The sequence below is a fragment of the Xenopus tropicalis genome, chromosome 1 (genome assembly GCF_000004195.4).
Source record: "Xenopus tropicalis strain Nigerian chromosome 1, UCB_Xtro_10.0, whole genome shotgun sequence".
NCBI lineage: Eukaryota > Metazoa > Chordata > Amphibia > Anura > Pipidae > Xenopus > Xenopus tropicalis.
In genome coordinates this window covers 26775351-26795038 of record NC_030677.2, presented here as the reverse complement: position 1 = coordinate 26795038, position 19688 = coordinate 26775351, and the positions used below count along the sequence as shown (strand labels likewise).

Here is a 19688-nt window from a genome sequence, read left to right as displayed (position 1 = left end):
TATATCATGATCTGGATAAATGAAAAATACCTTCATAGACATATTAACATTTCGAACAGCCGTCTCCATCAGTGATGAGAGAATCTGTCCCGTTTTGCTTCACCCAAAAATTTGCGAAACGGCGAAAATGTCGCACACATTTGCAACAATTTAGCGATACATCTATGTGCATGACAATTTTTTTTGACATGCGTCATTTTTTTTTACGTGCGCAACTATTTTTGATGCGGGTTATAATGTTGTTGCCGTTTCGAGAAACAATCCGCCAATGGCGAAACACAGAAATTCACTATGAATCCATGCCTGGCGAATTAATTTAGCCATCACTAGTCTCCATTTGTTTTGTTTTTTTTATCTTTGCTGCCATAATATTCTTGTGTAAAACATCCTGGGGAAAAAAATGTTGCAACTGTGTCTTTCAGGCGAAGAATACCTGGTCTTTCCAAACAGCTTGAAAGAAAATATGAATAAAAGAGATGTGTTAACTAAGCAGAATATGTAACTATACAAAAAGCCTTTTCCAGCAATATTTTTTAAGTGAACTTTCACTAGCAATAATAACCATCATTTAAACATTTCTCCCCTATTAAACATATAGTAATGTTAATATTAAAGTTTCTGACGTTTTTGCTTATACAGGTATGGGATCCCTTATCCGGAAACCCATTATCCAGAAAGCTCCGAATTATGGAAAGCCCATCTCCCATAGACTCCATTTTAATCAAATAATAGAGAATTTTAAAACTGATTGCCTTTTTTTCTGTAGTAATGAAACAGTAACTTGTAATTGATCCCAACTAAGATATAATTACCCCTTATTGGGGGCAGAACAGCCCTATTGGGTTTATTTAATGGTTAAATGATTCCCTTTTCTCTGTAATAATAAAACAGTACCTGTACTTGATCCCAACTAAGATATAATTACCCCTTATTGGGGGCAGAACAGCCCTATTGGGTTTATTTAATGGTTAAATGATTCCCTTTTCTCTGTAATAATAAAACAGTACCTGTACTTGATCCCAACTAAGATATAAATAATCCTTATTGGATTCAAAACAATCCTATTGGGTTTAATTAATGTTTTATGGATTTTTTAGTAGACTTAAGGTATGGAGATCATAATTACGGAAAGACCCCTTATCCGGAATACCCTTGGTCCCAAGCATTCTGGATAACGGGTCCTATACCTGTACTCAAAAAAAGTTCTAATTTTATTTATGGCAGCCACTAAGTGAGTTTCATTTTGTTCTTGGATGAGAATAGACATTTTTTCTCTAACTGAAATTTTATCTTACCTAAACCAATTCAGTTGGCAAGAGGCCAATAGAGTGAAAACGTGATGAGAAATTCAAACTATCATCTAAAGAGTAGGGATGTAGCGAACATCGCCAAAAATGTTCGCGAACCCGTTCGCGGACTTTCGCCAAAACTCGCGAATATTAGCGAACTTTGCGAACCCCATAGACTTCAATGGGAAGGCGAACTTTAAAACCTAGAAAAGCCATTTCTGGGCAGAAAACTGATTTTAAAGTTGTTTAAAGGGTGCCACGACCTGGACAGTGGCATGCAGGAGGGGGATCAAGGGCAAAAATTTCTCTGAAAAATACTTTGTAAAAAAAACGCCAAAAAAAAATGCAAGCTATTCCTATGTATACGCAAAGGCGAAAAACCGAAGCGAAAAAACGCGGCGGAAAAAACCGAGGCGAAAAAACGCAGCGCAAAAAAAACCGCGGCGAACCCAAAATGGCGAACATCGTCAAAAGTTCGCGAATTTGCGGACTTGCGAACACCCGATGTTCGCGCGAATTAGTTCGCCACTGAACAGTTCGCTACATCTCTACTAAAGAGAAATGGCCTGCCTATATTAAATCTATAGTGACCAATGCTCTGTATTAAAAATTGGACTGAGATTGATGAATCTCTTTTATTTCATTCTGCTTTAACATTTTTAATTTCTAATCCACAGAGTATTGTGTTCAATTGTTCAGTTAGGTTTATGATTATAGTGATGATTTTCAATCATTTCATGTCGGCACTTTCTATCAATTGTCATTTTGTAATCTGAAAAATCTGAATAGAAATGCTTTGGACACAAATGTGAGTTTGCATAAATGGTCTCCTTGTGCCTTTTGTTGTTGCTTTACTTGTTCTGACCCCATAAACAATCTTGTATATAAAATACTTACAAAAAGAGGCTGATGTTTTTGTTTCCTAAAATAAAAGTTTTAATGATCGTGTTTTGATTATGATTGTTCATTTTATTTCATAAATATTAAAAGAGTCAATACGTTCAGAGATGCAATTTCATAAAGATGGTTCTTATGTGTGGACAAAAATGGCTTTATACATATCATAAACTAGAGTTAAGGTTTTAATCCAAAGCAACATTTGTCTTTTTGTAAATGTTGGCAAAAAAGAAATGGCTATAAAAGAAACTAATATAAAAGAATAAAAAACAAAGTAAACTCTTATTATTGTATTTCTAATTAAACCTTAAGCCAATTGTTATCATCATTTGGTTAACAGTAACACCAAAAAATGAAAGAGCTTTAAAGTAATAAAAATATAATGCACTGTTGCCCTGCACTGGTAAAACTGGTGTGTTTGCTACAGTAACACTACTATAATTTATATAATAAGCTGCTGTGTAGTTCCGGGGGCAGCCATTCAAGCTGGAAAAAAGGAGAAAAGGCACAGGTTACATAGCAGATAACAGATAAGTTCTGTAGAATACAATGGTGTTTTATCTGTTATCTGCTATGTGCCTGTGCCTTTTCTCCTTTGAATGGCTGCCTCCATGGCTACATAGCAGCTTATTTATATAAATTATAGTAGACTTTCTGAAGTAAACACACAACTTTTACCAGTGCAGGGCAGCAGCACATTATATTTTAGTTACTTTTATACACTTTCATTTTTTGGTGTTACTGTTCCTTTATGTCTTAGGTGCATCACTCAATTCATAATTGAAAAAAAACCTCTAACTTTTACCCCTCACAGATCTTATTTTCTGTAGAAGTCATTTTCAAATTCAGATCATTTTAAAACAAGTTTTAAAAATAAGTGTAATATGTTGCACTCACTGGAAATGAATAGTAAAATGGAATTTTAGTCTTTTTTTTTTTTTTTTCTCAAGTGATTGGGTTTTTAAGATTATGTTCCATTCTTCCACAAGGAATTGCTCCAGGTTGGTCAGATGACGCTTGTGCATAAAGTGCTACATATTCTCAGCTGGCTTGAAATCACGAGGGCCATTCACCTTTTTGTTTATGAGTCACTCCAATATTACTTTAGCCTTGTCTGTCATCCCTGCCCTGAATGTTAGGGCAAATTTCGTTTTTTTTTCTTTTTTTGCAAAGATTTTTTTTTTCATTGTAGTATGGTATTTTGTGAGGTGGGGTACTGCTGTAAAACCACAACAAAAGCCTATTTAACCGTTATTCTTCAAATCTGCTTTTCCATTGTACTGAAAATTCTACTTCTATAGTGGATGCAATATTACAGCTAATACTGCTCCAGATAAATTAAGATAAATAAGGCTCTCTTTTCAAATCATATATTTCCCATGTTTTGTTGTTTATAAGATGAAACTCAAAACATTTTATAAACAGCAGGTATAAATACCTATAAACACACCATTTCACAGCAATTCTTCTATTTGATAAAGGTCTCAGGAGGGACCGAAACATTGGAACGCACAGTGAATGAATAAATAGAAGAATTGCTGTGAAATGGTGTGCTGGTCCTGATTATATATATATATATAATTTACTTACCAAATCAAACACAACCAGCACCAAGGGTCTTGTGGTTCAAACAAATATTAGTGTAATATTTGTTTGAACCACAAGATCCTTGGTGCTGGTTGTGTTTGATTTGATATCTATATGGTATTCTGTGCACAGGGGCTGCTACATAGTAGCAATCTTTGGAGTGTGGTGCTGTTATGTGGACTCTTATATATTTATTTATATATATTAGCACAAAAAAACACGCAGGACTTATAAAAAACAAAATAAAAATGGTGTTTATTCAATGTTTCGGCTGTCTTAAAGACACACATTTTAACACAACAGTGACAAAATACATAGCTGAAAAAGGTGCCAAAAGGTTTCCATCCCCCATCACTACTTCACCCACTGGTCGTGACATCACTTAATGAAAAAAAATCCATTGAATAAATTTGAAAGGAAGACAATTAGATAGATTCAGTGTATGATAAAGAGATCCATAACCAAACAGTGACTGACACTTGTGTAACATTAAAAAATAGAAATAAATAAAAAAAATCAAACACACGTCAAGAAACGTTAATAGTTGTGCAGGTAAGGAGCTACAGAGTTCTATACGACAGTTCTGTTTCCCGTAAGGGGCAATAAAGGACATAATACTGCTTTGATTGATGAGAGCCTCTCCTATGAGTTTTTACACGTCTTACCTTCCCATGGGAGGTATGCAAGTTACACATACCATCTTGGCATGGATTTTGATTTACTTCTATTTTTTAATGTTACATAAGTATCAGTCACTGTTTGTTTAGGGGTTAAAGATCTCTTTATTATATAATTTATCGTAATCATCTTGCAATTAGAGCAAGGCTAGGGATAACCAGTGGGCAGGGAGAACAGGTTTTCTGCAGCATTGATGGATTGGAAAACTGCTGCAACATCAATGCTGTTCAAAGGCATTGCAATAAAGCACAAGACATGACCTGCCATTCCCCGCACCATCCCTTTTATACATCATTTGCTGGTGTGGGAAATGCAAGTTTAGGCAGCAGAGGGGCCCAGGAATCTATAGTTTTGTACCTTCTTGTTTCGGTGTATTGTGATAGATTCCAATGAAGTGCACACCATAGGGAGAGGGGTTGGCTTTATGATTGCAAGTGCCACCTACATTCCTAAGAAGGGAAGAAATCTGACAATGGACCTATAAAAAGCTGGTGATAGCGAGGGATTGGCTAAAAATAGAGAAAACATATGGCTAACTTTTATTTCCACTTTTATTCGAATTTAAGATTGGGGAGAATTCAATGTTTCAAAGTTTATTTCTACCCTTTACGAACCCTTCATCTTTCTTTATTAAATGTATTTAGAATGAGTTATAGTTCCTACACCATTTCTAAAGATGGAAGAAGACTCTCCAAACAGTGGGATGTCCATACATGTCACACTTTTAACCACGAGTTGCTGACGCTGGCAAATCAAAGCTGCACCAACAATATGCCTGTGAACACGTGCAAAATAACATTTAACACACTGACAAATATTTATTATTAGAAATCATATTTAATGATATACAGATGTTCAACTGATGGCCAAAAAATTTACAACACTTTCAAATGAAATACTTAGAAAAACAAATTGAATGCATGCAGCACATTGCATTAAACCTGAAGGGTTTCACCATGTTTTGACATGAGGAAACATACTAAAAGTATTCAACCTTTATTAAAACATACCTTAATGTAAAATTAACCGTTGTAGGATTTTGTTTGACTAGAGGAGCTGGCCCTTGTATTAACGTTGTATCGTTCAGATACCAAGTAAAGCACTTACATATAATACTATAAAGGTTAAGTCATCTGCTCCACACAGTGGAACACCTCTGACGTGGGGGGGGGGGGGCGTCACAGTTATTCAGCAATTAGAAACTGCCTAATTTAAAAACAGTAAAAATAAAAAATTCCATTAAAAATATCTGCCTTACATATAAGCAAAACTAGCACGTACCAAAAATTTTTGGATTTGAGTATAAACTGTTAAATGTACCCATGTCACAAGTGCAGAATTACACAGAATACTGTCTCCCTAATAAATATCTGGGTCCCTATTTATAGGCAACAGATACTCTTCCAGTGAAAAACAGTTGATACATATTGGAACAATTATATAATAAAGTAAGTTCCAATACAGATGTATAATTTGCAAAAGGATTTAATGAAAAGTTCGTTTAAGGCACATTTTAATGTAGGCGCAGGTAGGAATTAAAAAAAAAAACAACCAGTCATCTAAAATTCTTTATGAGGTCAGAAGTTTATTTTTTTTAAAAAAAATCCTAATAACTTCTCCCTAAGATTTCTACTGATGAGCATCTCATTTCATCTACCTTAACAGCGGTATAATAAAATTTACACAACACATTTCTTATCTTAGGTCAAACGATTTTCCATTATGTGAGCGGTTTGGCTCGCACATTTGTTTGCACAGTGTTACACTGAGGACTTTCCCTTTAAATTTACTGATAGCTGTCATAACACTGATAATCTCCAATGTATCCAGATCTGGATGATTTAATACAACCACCGGCTGGTTAAAGGAAGGAATTTGTAGTAACTGATCTTCTTTAAGAGGCAGAAGCCGGAGAGTTTGTGAAGACACAGGTTTGAAAAGCGTTTTTTCCTTTTCCTTAGAATAACTTTTTTGCTTCTTTATTGATTTTAATGACTGCCCATTGTCTACATCAGTCTGCATTTTACCATTCTGTCCAATTTTATTTGTTCTTTCAGCATCAATAAGCTGTTTTTGCTGTTGTGTATTTGTTGTCACAGAAGTGATTGATTTAGGTAACAGCGCAATAGACATTTTCGGATCATTCTGTACGGCACAGGTAACTGGCTGCATAACAACAGATTTGTCACAAGACAGAAAAAGGGTTTGAGGTTTGGCACAGATATTGGTCTCTGTTTGGTGGCTGCGATCTTTATGGACATTCATTTCCACACGATTTAACAAGGAAGAGCTCTGCATTTCCAAAGAATTACTGAAAGGTAATGATTTAACACTTGATATAGGTGTTTCAGGCATGGAAAGAGTATTTCCAGCAACAGTTGAATTGGCCGATTTCGTCGGAGGTGTGTTTAAGGTTTTGCTTGTGTCTTGAGGCGCCTTTGTTTCTCTGCTACTGGCATGGCCCTTTTCCCAGCGTATTCCTTCCAGGATATTTTGTGAGCCACTACTAAGTGAAAATACAGAAGAAATAAATGGTCCTTCTTGAATTGGGCTGACATTCCCAGAATTTATTTGTGTATCAGACTCAACGTTGATCTGTTTGTCTGTAGCAACCTGCGTTTGAGAAAAACAAGTAGCACTGGGACCTTTGTCTGTATTAACAGGATTGCTTAAGGCTTCTACAGAACCATATTCATTCAGCGAAACATTGCCTCCCAATGAGCACACAGTAGTGCCAGCTGTAGGTGGGTTAGTATTGGAATTGTTCTCCAAGCATTGCTCTTCACAAGTTTTATCTGTAACCGTTAAATCAACCAATTCTGAGTCTCCTTGTTTCAGACACTGTAAGATTAAGCGGTACGTACCATTAATGGGCCTTACATCCACAACCTGAGCGAAACAATTGTTTGGTACTTTCAACCCTGATGGTGCGACAACAGTTAAAGGCATTTCCGGGCGTAATTCCTCTTGTAGGGGAGACATTACTTCAACTTCCACAAGAACCCCCTGCACAGCACTTATTTTATTGCCATTTGAATCGACTGCATTGCGAGTGTCACCATTTTCTGCATCATTTGTTAAATCAATAACATTAGAAGTTTTTGTCTGCAAACTTTCTTGTGGGCTGTTTTGCAGTTGACTTTGAATTAAATTAACTGATGCATTTTTTAAGTCATTTTCAGCACCGCTTACGGAACACTGTATCTTGCCGTCACCATGAATTCTTCTGATATGCTTGACAATATAATCGTTTCGAACAGCCCCATAGCCACAGTATTCACATGTATAAGGGAATTTGCCGGTGTGCGTCACCAAATGTCTTTGAAAGTCTCCTTTTGTGTAAGATACATAACTACAATGTGAACAGGCAAACTTGATGTCATTGTGAATAGACACATGTGTTCTGTACCTTTTTGGGTCTTTTGTTGAGAATCTGCATTTCTGGCAATTATATTTAGTCAGTGGCTGAAACTGCCTGATTTCACTTGTCATACTTACTTAAAAAGTGTTCAGCTTGTTTGTGGGGTACTGGATTGTACTGTATCAATCACTCGCTTTTGAAAAAAAATCTATTGCCAATCGATTCACAGTAAAATGGAATAAAAGTCCAGGGTCAACAAGTGACCATTTCAAACAAATAACTACATCTTCTTTTTAATGACCAATTCATGAATTACTTTTTAGCATACAGACAATATCTGCATCTTTACGCTTCTTAAATCCACTCCACTCATAGTCGTGAAACAGGATTCTTTCTTCAAAGGAATTCCATTTCTTTACATATAGAATGGATTCTTTCAGAAAAGCTGAAAAATAAATACAAAATGTAAAAATTGTCAGACTGTTTCAATTCAAATTTACTGGAGAATTTCTCCCATTACAAAATTCCACAAAGCTACTCTTTGCTTTTATTCTCTGTCCTCGAATGCTTGTAAATAAAATGCTCCACTATTTTGCATACAATAAACAGAAAATCCTGCATCTCAAAAAAGCTTTATTCCCTACATATGCTTAAGCACATTCTATTTGTACCTATCTCTTTTTATAATGGCCCCTATTCCCTGTCAGTTCTATAGCTGTGTCCCAGAGTCTTTCTGCCTTTACTTTGCATTACATCATTGTAACCAAACATGCAACAACTGCATTACTGACCAGAATAGTTCTAAATACAAAGCAACCAAATTAAAGGTAAAAGAAATATCTATTATGGACAGAGCCAAAGAGGTGAATTGCTAAAAATATTTGGATGTATCCCGAATGGCTGAGGCTGGACTGCAGTCACTTATGTCAGCAGATCTTAAACTTGATCTATAGGCAGTGTTTTCCAGACAAAAACCCTTTGTTGCCACACAAATAAAGAGGTAGTAGTCTTTACTATTTCCCAAAGGCCAATTGTGGACATCAGCAAGTGTGAGAATGCTAGATAAATCTTTGAGTTACTGTCTTATTAACAAGCATATACACAACTTCAGATTTTCCACAAACCATGTTATACATCCCAAAGGCTGCAGCAACAGTAGTCAAATGTTGAGTGCAATTCTAAATCTTTTATTTTATATAGCATTAAAGATATTCATTGTGCGCATAAGATAGACCACAGAAACCGAACCTACCTAAAACACATCATTTCTCCAAATGTTACCTGCAACGTAAATCTGTAATATTTAGACAAATTGTATCAAACACGTTCAATAAAAAATACTTAATTCACAGAACGTGCAGCAAAGGTAAACTATATAGGTCAAAAGTACCATATAACAACAAGCATAACGAACAACTTGTCCCACCATATGAAGCAACCAACAAAAACACAGAAGTATGTATTTTTCCTGCATTTTAAAGTCTCTTTATGGGCATTATAGGGCTTTTTAACAACACAGATGTACAGTTGCCCATAGTACCCAGTTTGCAATTAGTTTTGACCAGCCTACCAACAGTTAGAAACGTAAAGCAAAAATCTGACTGGTTGTGATGAGCAACTGCTCTGGTGCAATTTAGTATCTGTCCCACATTAATATGATGGCAAATCAGACACTAATATTAAAATTTTGAAGCAATACTACAGATATCCAAATGTAAAAAATACATTTAAAAAAGTATATAAACATTAAAGAAAAAGCCCATGCTTATAGGAACAGTATTCCAACAGGGCTTGTGCCTAACATACTCTTTACCTACTGTTTTAAACATGAAAAATCTATGTTTGTTTGTTACTTCTTGAGCTAAAAAGGGAAACTGAAGCTACTCCATATTTGATCCTTGCGAGGCAGATGATTATACTGGGCCTGGTTAAACAGAATTCCATTATGCAGGGGGATTACCTGAACTTTAGTAATGTAATTATCTACCTCACAACAGCCGAACAGAGTGGCCTTTATTTTATCTGCTTAGCTTCAGAAATAACTAAAATATTTTTTATTACGATTAAAACAAGCAAAGACTGTAAGGGAGGAAGTGGGCAGCAAGGACTGTGCTGACAGAATTGGCTTAATTTGAAATTAAGTGTTAGCCATGGCTTATCAACCGTACAGGATTACAACACTAGGTAACAGTCTCCAGGAGAGCCTGGATGAGTTAATACAGTTTCAGCAGATCAACTCTCAATTTGCACTTAAGTTTCTGTTAAAGTTTAACAAGGCTATTAATTCTGCATTGCCATAGTGGGTTAGAAGGAGGGTCAACTTCAGGGGATTCTTGAAAAACTATAGGTTTTGTGATAATATATGGACCTTTGTGTTTAAAAAAGTTGAGTTGAGAGGTGAATATGGAAAAATCACTGGTTCAAACACGTATTTATCTTTAAATGTTCTTTGTTGATCAGTGTTCTTTCTATTAATGTCATGGACACAATTATTTACAGCCAAAAGCAGCTATCCTATATTCACTGAAGCTATGGAAGATTTCCATTTTATATGTGTATGTAGCAAGCAAAGGTACCTATATTAAGTTTTTCTGACTTTTTTTCAACATCCAATAAACTTTTAATTAATAAAAGAAAACAGGCAAAAAGTATCTTCAGCACAAGTCATTGAACTTATATTAAAAAGGGGTATACTGCCACATTAAGGGGCACATTTCCTAAAATTCATTTTTTTCTCGCCTTCAAAGTTGTATAAACTCAACATGGTATAAATTCAAATTAAACTCAATCATTGCTGTATTTGGAAAACGACACAATAATGCTTCAATTGTTCAAACGAAAATTTCAAATTTTTCCCAAAAACCTGAAAAAATTTGTGTTTAAATGGACATTTGTTTCCATGAATCCTCTATTTTTTCACTCTGTTTTCCACTCTTGGAAAAAAACAATGTGTTCAAGTTTCATTTTATACCGGGTGAAACGGAAAACAATGAGGGAATTAAGTTCCCCTTGAAAAGTGTTAAACTGAAAACAATGAGTGTATTAAATTCCCCTTGAACTGGGTAAAACTGAAAACAATGAGGGGATTAATTTGTCCTTGAAGAACAGACTATCACTGACTATTCTAAGCCTACATAGGACTTGATAAATCAAATCTGTTAAATTTTTATTTTACAAAAAAAGTTAACACATTAGTAAATCACAAATGATGGGAGTTATTTTTGAAAAGCTTGAATTCTTCTGGGAATAATAACGAAAAAATAGAGTTCTGTTGAAAACCCACTTGTAAATCTCAAAATTATTTAGAAGTAAGAAAAAATCTGACTTTATCTTATCATTGCTTAGTAAATTTGACCCTAAGGGGCAGATTTATCAAAATGTTAGATTAGGACTCACCATAGAAAAATTCACTTACTTTCTATTCATTTCTATGGTATTTGAAGAAGCTTATTTATTAAATGGTGGGTCCCTCTAAAAACATATCCCAAAAAACAGTTATTTAAAAATGTGTGTAATTGCATTATTCCAAAATCAAGCATGTGTCAATTGTATGAGGCTTAGTGCTTGCGCATACATGCTAGGTTACATCAGCCAAGGAAAGACAGAGGCGTGCCTTTACTCCAACACTTCTTCATGTTAAGTCAGAACCTTCATTACTTCCTGTCAGGTGATTAGCGAGTGACACAAATTGATGGTGTAATGGGAAATAATTCACTCTACCATTTAAAATGTTATTCTTGAACAAATATTGGCACAATGATCTGAAGTCATTGTGCCTGATCCTGAGCTTTCTAAAACAGCAAGCACTATACAATAGAACTACTTTCAGATAAGCTATTGTTTCCCCAACTCAAAGTAACTGAGGGAGTCATAAATCGGGTGAGCTGGACTTAGATTTTTAACATTAAGTGCTGTGATCTCATAGTTCTGCTGGGAGGGGGGTGATATCACCCCCACTTGCTGTGCAGCAGCAAAGAGTGACTGAAGTTTATCAGAGCACAAGTCACATGGGTGAAGGCACCTGGGAATATAACAACATGTCTAGCCCCATGTCCAATTTCAAAATTCATTTAAAAAAAAAAATAAATTAAATTAAATCTTTTAAAGAAAAACAAAAAAACTTAAATCCAGGATGCTGCTGGAGAAGCTCTATTAACTGATGAATTTTGGCATAAATGAGCAAAATTTTAGCAAGTTGATAAGATTATTTAAAGTACCAGTTACATCAAAAAGGTCAAAAATATTTTTGATTTAAAGTTTTTATTTTTTACATTTAAAGTGTTCATCAAGGAGGCATTTGACCCCTATTTATCTTCCTGTGTAAAAACTAAACTCATTGTATCTTGCAGATCTTATCAGTTGCCTGCTAAGTAAGCATGTGCTTTTTGCCATATTTAGCTTGAATGCCTTCCCCCAACACAGCGGCTTAGTTATAAAATCTAAAGTAGAGTTTCTGAAGCAAAAAATAATTCATCCACTGCAGGAAAACCCCATAATATATTTAAATGCATAAATAAAACTTTCAATTTGTGGGGTTACCGTCTAGATCACTAAGGTATAATGCAGAATGGGTATAGGACCTGTTATCTAGAATCCAGTAAAAACTATTTATATCTTAGCTGGGATCAAATACAAAGCACTGTTTTATTTTTTACAGAGAAAAAGGAAATCAATTTTAAAAATCTGAATTATCTTATTAAAATGGGGTCTATGGGAGACAGGCTTTCTGTAATTCAGAGCTTTCCAGATAATGGGTTTCTGGATAAGGGGTCCCATACCTGTATAGTAAATACAGAAATATAATTTTGCCTAATACAAGAAAATGTTATTTTACACAAGTTTTTCATGTATTCAATCTTTTCAATGTTTTTAAAGTTATCTTATGTGTATCTGCTTTTTGTTGCTGTTTGTCCCTTGTTGTTCTCGGCACTGCAAGGTCTGGCTATTAAAACCAATGTAACATTTACTGATTACAGACACTTATCATGCAAAGCACTGTGAGAAAGGGTTTCTTGAGTGGAGAAAAGATTTTTTGCTTCGTAAGTCATAAGTCAGCACCATAGAAATACAATATTGCTTTCAATTGCACTTGAATTGGTCAATAACACTTTAAAATTTACGGTACCATTTAATAAATCTATTTAAAAAAAATTACCTAGCATTACAATTTCCTTTAACCCCATTGGTCAGCAGCTTTAGCTACACAAAATGGTGGTTTAATATTTATTTGCAATTACTGCACCCACAATGATTTATTATAATTCAGAATGTGCAGTCTAACATAGAGGAAATAAAAAATATCCCAAAAATTCTGCTTTCAGAAACTACAATGTTTGTACCGATATTTTGTTTAAAAAACACCAGGCAGGGGCAGTTTATGAATATGTAATACTTAAAGAAAAACATAAGATGGGGAGAGGCTTTGTTCGATAAAAGACTGCAGCGCAGAGCTGATAGCAAACACTGCAAAACATATCTAGACACTAGGTTCAAGGAACACATTTTAAAGGAACAGTAACACAAAAAAATGGAAGAGCTTTAAAGTAATAAAAATATAATGCACTGTTGCCCTGCACTGGTAAAACTGGTGTGTTTGCTACAGTAACACTACTATAATTTATATAATAAGCTGCTGTGTAGGCACGGGGGCAGCCATTCAAGCTGGAAAAAAGGAGAAAAGGCACAGGTTACATAGCAGATAACGGATAAGTTCTGTAGAATACAATAGTGTTTTATCTGTTATCTGCTATGTGCCTGTGCCTTTTCTCCTTTGAATGGCTGCCTCCATGGCTACATAGCAGCTTATTTATATAAATTATAGTAGACTTTCTGAAGTAAACACACAACTTTTACCAGTGCAGGGCAGCAGCACATTATATTTTAGTTACTTTTATACACTTTTATTTTTTGGTGTTACTGTTCCTTTAACTGTGTAGGCTAGAAATAAAATGATTCTGCTTGGTGTTACTGGTACTGTTATATTCCAATAAAATTGTCACGGTCGGCACCCTAAACCAGAACTGATGCCAAGTTCCTTGGTATCGGCTCGGCTTCAACAGTAGTGTGACCGCCTTTGGCTTCGGGAGGAGCCCTCAGCTACTCAGATGCCACCTGGACTTAACGAGAGGAACAAGCTGAGGAATTCTGGCAAGCAAAGGGGCACAACTGTAGTAAAAGTCAGTTAGGCCAAAGATCACGGTACAAAAGGATTAGGCAAGTTCGTAGTCAGGCAGGCTGGGTCGAGGCAGGCAGTAATCAAGGATAGTCCGACAGGCAAGGGTCAAAAACGGATGATTAAACAGCAGGATGAGGCAAAATCAGAGTCAAAACACAAGCCGGGGTCAGATTACGGATATCAGAATAGTCAGGAGCAGGCCGGGTCAAAAACAGGAAAACACAAGCAGGAAATACAGGAACAAGGCTCAGGAAGGCACCAGGAATCAAATCCTATCACGGGCAATGAAAAAATGACAAAAGTCCCTTTAAATGCTTTTGAATTTCGCGCCATTCCGCGCCGACGTCATCACGCCAGCGCGCATGCGCTTTAACATGCGGAAGTGCACGCGCGCACTTAGGAAGAAGCCAACGCAGGGGAAGGACGGCACGGCGGGCGTCCCCGCCGAGCCGGTAAGGCTCTTTTCGTTACAAAAATATTGAGGAACAGATTTAAATATTAAACATTTGACACAATTTTCCATATGGATATCGGAGTAAGAAATGCTGCCATTGAGGCAGAGTGATAGAAGTAGTATAACTGCCATTACTGATAAAGGGGAAGAAAAGGAGTAACTGTAATTTGCAGAGAAGATATGAAGGAAATGCCGACTCCACAATGGGCGGAGACTGAGGGGAAGGGGCTGCACTTATGTTAACAGAAGAAACAGAAGAGATGGAAATGTATAATGCTGTGATTTGTTTTGCTAAGTAGAGAAGAATTTTATTCAATCTAGGCGAATTTGACCAGTTGTTGAAAAGGGACAATAAAAATCAGTAATTATCACCTTCTTTATTTACATTTAAATTGAGTTGTATTTCAATTTTACTGTTTAATTTCACATTCCTTTATGCTCTATCAATTATTGTATGCATTCCCTTTTCACTCACCGCATCTCTCTTCTCTGGCTTTTGGCTACATTCACTCCAAGGAATAAAACCCCTTTTGACTATTGTTTTAATAAGGAAATATCAGTGGTTGTTACGATTGCTTGCATTCAACAAAAAATGAAAGTGTCCGTGTACACCCCTCTATTCATCATGTGTGTGAATGAATAGGGCTTGTGCTGAACATACTTTTGCCTGTTGTTTTAATTAACATCTTTGGCTTCTGTTATTTCTGTAACTAAATAAGAACATGAAGCCAGTTTCACTTTAGCACTTCCTGATCCCAAAGAACTTCAAGGGAGCTGATAAAACTAATTACCAGTCTACTGTGAAGTCCCTGATAATGAGCTGCTCAAAGGATGCTGCTTAGAGGGGGGGGGATTATGTGTTCAAAGTTAGACAGGGAGAGCTCTGAACAAATTGCCCTTTCTATCAAGGAAGGGGGGTTAAGTTCAGTTAAAATCTCACATTTCTAATAATTGCTTTATAGTGGCAAAATATAGGAAAATGTGGATTTAACTTAAAACAATAGCAATTGTGTATACTGACCCTCTAAAGTCAAGTAGAAAAAAAAGTGAAAAGATCAGTTGTCACTGAGAAGCCCTTAGTATAAAGCTCTGGCTGCAGCTGGGGGAAAGGAGGATGTTGTTTATAAAGAGGGAACCTAATTGAAATATGCAATAAATATGTTCAGCACGTCCTACTCACTGAACCAATGTTGAAAAGGAGTGTGGCATGCCTCTGTAGGAGGTGTTCCACTTTCGGTTTCCCCTTGAAAATGTTGTCATTTCCCTTCTGTTGCTCAGTTTCACTCAGGAAACTTCCTGCTAGAGTCTAATCTGTGTCTACACAGTAATATGCCTGTGTGTAAATGGGAAGCTATACTTTGTATACTAATTGGCAATGGAAGACTAGGAGGGAGCAGCACTGTGTTTACATACAAATTTGGAGGAGGGTTCTGCCATGACAAATGGTCATATCAGCAGCTGACAAATCCCTCACTTTGTTTTCAATTCAAAAGTAATTCAAAGGGACAGTATATACCTAAAAACACCTTTGCTAAAAATAAGCACAACAAAAAGGATTTGTGTTGAAATTACATTCTGCCTGTTTTAAGGAAGGAAAGGCTAACAAAGAGTTAATCCCAAGCTGCAGGCATACCTTTAGTTCTCTCAATAGTGCCCTTAAGTCTCCCCATGTTTCTCCCTTTCAAATTATCAGAAGCCTCATAGGAAAAAAAACGCTGAGCTCTGTAAATAAAGTTCCCATAATGCCACGCTCCTGCACCAAGACCAAGACCGGTGTACATGCTCAGTTTGTAAGACTATGAGTCAGCTTCCTGCTGATTGGCTCAGATACACATTCCAAAGGGGGGAGGGAGTTCTTAGCATTCTTGAGGGAAGGGGGAGCAGGAGAGGGGAGAGAGCTGCAAGTCTCTGGCACAGGAAAACAAACAGACAAGAAATCCTGTATCTTTTGAAAAAAACCTCAGTGCAGTATTTCTGCGAGTGCTTATGGCTGTGTTTACATAGATCTTTCTGATAAAGCTTACTTAGGTTTTACCTTTCCTTCTTTAATTTAAGGAAAAAAAATCATCCATGTTGTCCTATTTTTTGCCAATATAATGCACTAATTTGAAAGGTGGGCTATTTTTATTTTCACTGACCTTACCCCCTACACACTTTTTTTTATATAAACAATTTGTTCAGACCTCCTTATCCATCTTTGAACAAAGCCCTTTTTTTAGTAGCAGACTTTGAGCAGCTCATTATCAGGGGTGTCTCAGGGGGTTGGTAATTAGTTTTGTCAGCTTCTTTAAAGTCCTGCTGGACAGGAAGTGACTAGAAGTGACTAGTAAAGTGAAACTGGTTTAATATTCTTAGTGCCAGAAATAAACCACATATATTTCTTAATTAAAACAAATAAAAAGGTACGTAGAGCACAAATCCTATTTATTGATCTCATGTTGAAAAGGGTGTATACTGACTATTTAAGAACTTGGAATGGGTAGATCAGTATAAATTTAAAACCTGTCTCTCAAGCATTATGTATGCAATTTCTACAATTCAATTGAAAAGATTTTAATGTAAAATTTAGTTAAAAAGCTACAGAACATGTAACAGTGGCCCTTGCACAAAAGGGAATAATTAAGCAATAATTATATTAGCTAAAGGCATTAACGACAACCTGCAATCTCTACAAAATAACAACATACTTGTAACTACAAATTTATAGCATCTCCTAAAATGTCTATAAAGAAGAAGGCAGGAATCTTTTGAAGAAGTGGCAGGAAGCCACAAAATGTGTTTAGCGTTTCCTAACTCCATATACCCCCTCTCTTCCCCTACCCCACCCACTTCCCTATCCCAGTTTTGTCTACCCCCTTTTATCCCTCTCCCTCCCAAATCGATATTTTCCTTCTTACCCCCTTGTTATAATGTTTAAATCACTGTGTTGGATGATCCACTGCCTGTTGGGTAACAATCAGCCCACGTGACGCAAGAACCCTCCATGATTCCACCAACTGGACCCCGCTAATCGAATACACAGGAGGCTAGAGAACGTATACTCGACTGTAAAGATGTATAGTATTTGACATGCCTTTCTCTTGCCTTACCGTGTTTTCACATAACCACATGCTCAGATGGATCTATATTTGTACTTGCACTAAAACTCAATAAAAATATAATTTAAAAAAAAAGTGTTTAGTGCATGGTCTCTGTTTTTAATAGACAATTAAATATAATTTTTAATAACACCAGCGCTTTTCCTAGTGCTCCGTAATATTGTATGTGGTTTGGATTATATGACTGTTGGGAATCCAGCATATGTGTAGCATGGGAAGCATCGGGGCTGGTAAGTTCTCCCACAATTCTGATTACTTAACCCTTTTATGAGCTATTACTTCCCTGACCAATAGAAGCACATTCACATGATCTAACAGCACACCATGTACACACACTGAATAAGGGAAAATATAAAACAAATACAATCAGTGTTTGGCAATGTAACCGTGAAGACACAGGTTACATTGATTATTTGGAGGAATATCTTTTCTCTGTTAGCTTGACATGTGCCCTCAAATGAGTGGGGGTGGCACACAATGTTCTTATGGGACAACAGCAGCATTTAAGAGAGTGAAATAAACATAACTAAATAATTCACTATTGGGGAGGAAAAATAACTTTCTTGCTTGTTTAACTGCTGTCAGAAGGGTTAACTCCGCCACAACCACTAGGGGGCGAAAAATGTCTTCTGATAGATGCAAGGAATTTTTTTTTTTTTGTGCAAACATTCCTTGTTCAGCCACTGCAGAATCTGATTAACACAATTTTAACCAGAAAGCCAGACAGGCAAGCAGCTGTTGATGGGTTAAACACATGCACATACCTGTGGGTGCTACATGGCACAGTACAGAAAGCTCCCATGTTTATCCCTGAGGGCTCAGAGCCGCACATAATTCCACAAACAGAACTCAGCACAGAGTCGGTCAGACTCCCCGGCAGATAAAAACGATTATAAGGATTTTTGGCCAAATCGCTGTATTTCAGCAGTGAATCCCCCCCCCCCCCCCAGGCGTGCTGTACAACCCCCTCCTGCTATTTCTCCACTACACGGCTCCATCTTGCCAGAGAGTCTCTCTTTATGGCCGCATGGCCGCCCACAGACCCCCCACTCGCTTCACTCACCTCCAGCCCGGGCCGTCATTAACCCTTACGCGACAGGACGCGATATTTCACCCGAAGTGACCCACGCCCGAGCAATAAGCTCTCCTCAGCTAGAAAGCCCACCCGGGGGCTCTTGGGAAAGCGGGCTGCAGCCCTACTACAGCTGACGTCAGGCAGGGATTGGCCGCCCCTTCTCCGATGTCTCCAGTAGAACTCTACAGGAGGCGTGGCCTGACACAGGCGAGCTGGAGACTTGCAGCCTTGAGACTTGAGCTGCTGAGAGAAACAGCGACCTCTGGCGTCAATCAGGCTCAATCAGCTTGGAATACGTCTTAGAAAGAGCAGATTGTGAAAGTGTTATTGCTCCTCTTCACAATAGTGGAAAACTCAACAATACTGGTTTATTTTTTACAAAGCAACGTTGCCACACATTGGATATTATCAACATTTTTCTGAAAATATAACATGGGGGTTTTACCCATTGAATTTACACTGAGCTACACATTTAAATACAATCAGTGCTTAAAGGGAAAGGCTAAGTCACTTGGGGGTGCCAAAATGTTAGGTACCCCCAAGTGACCTGAATCACTTACCTTCTACCCCGGGCTGGTGCCCCTGTACAGAGAGAACAGCACCAGCCCGGGGTAGCAGCGATCGCTTCCTTCTTCGCTGCGCGCGCATGCCCAGTAGCGTGAATAGTGGAACTTTAACAGCAAAGTCGGCTTTTTCACTCTACTGCGCATGCGCCGGACTTGAAGTCTCAGGGAAATGAAGCCGGAAGGAGGAAGCGCATCGCCCCAGGTGCCCCAGGCTGGTGCGGTTTTCTCCTAACAGGGGCACCAGCACGGGACACGAGGTAAGTGATTCAAGTCACTTGGGGGTGCTTAAAATTTTAGCACCCCCAAGTGACTTAGCCTTTCCTTCCCCTTTAAGAAGGAAAGGCTAATAAAGAGTTAATCTCAAGCTGCAGGCATACGTTCAGTTGTCTCAATAGTGCCCTTAAGTCTCCCAATATTTCTCCCGTTCAGATGATCAGAAGCCTCATAGGAAAAAAAAAGCAGAGCTGTGTAAAGAAAGTTCCCATAATGCCTCACTCCTGCTCGGAGA

At 37.2% G+C, this 19688-nt stretch overlaps 1 protein-coding gene across 2 annotated transcripts; it reads right to left on the bottom strand.

Moving 5' to 3' along the window:
- Positions 1–5268: 5268 nt before the first annotated feature.
- On the bottom strand, positions 5269–18806 carry znf518b (zinc finger protein 518B). Of its 2 annotated transcripts, none has more exons than XM_031895341.1 (2): positions 18603–18806; positions 5269–8257 (listed from the first exon to the last, which is right to left on the bottom strand). In XM_031895341.1, exon 2 carries the CDS (start codon positions 7941–7943, stop codon positions 6147–6149), a length of 1797 nt encoding a protein of 598 aa, XP_031751201.1. In that variant the 5' UTR covers positions 7944–8257; positions 18603–18806; the 3' UTR covers positions 5269–6146. The 2 variants fall into 2 exon arrangements, with proteins under 2 accessions (XP_031751201.1, XP_012816742.2); XM_012961288.3 differs by lacking the exon at positions 18603–18806 and adding an exon at positions 18304–18468.
- Positions 18807–19688: the final 882 nt, after the last annotated feature.

Excerpts from the sequence above, each read along its gene's own strand:
- znf518b (XM_031895341.1), bottom strand. The coding sequence starts at position 7,943 with ATGACAAGTGAAATCAGGCAGTTTCAGCCACTGACTAAATATAATTGC.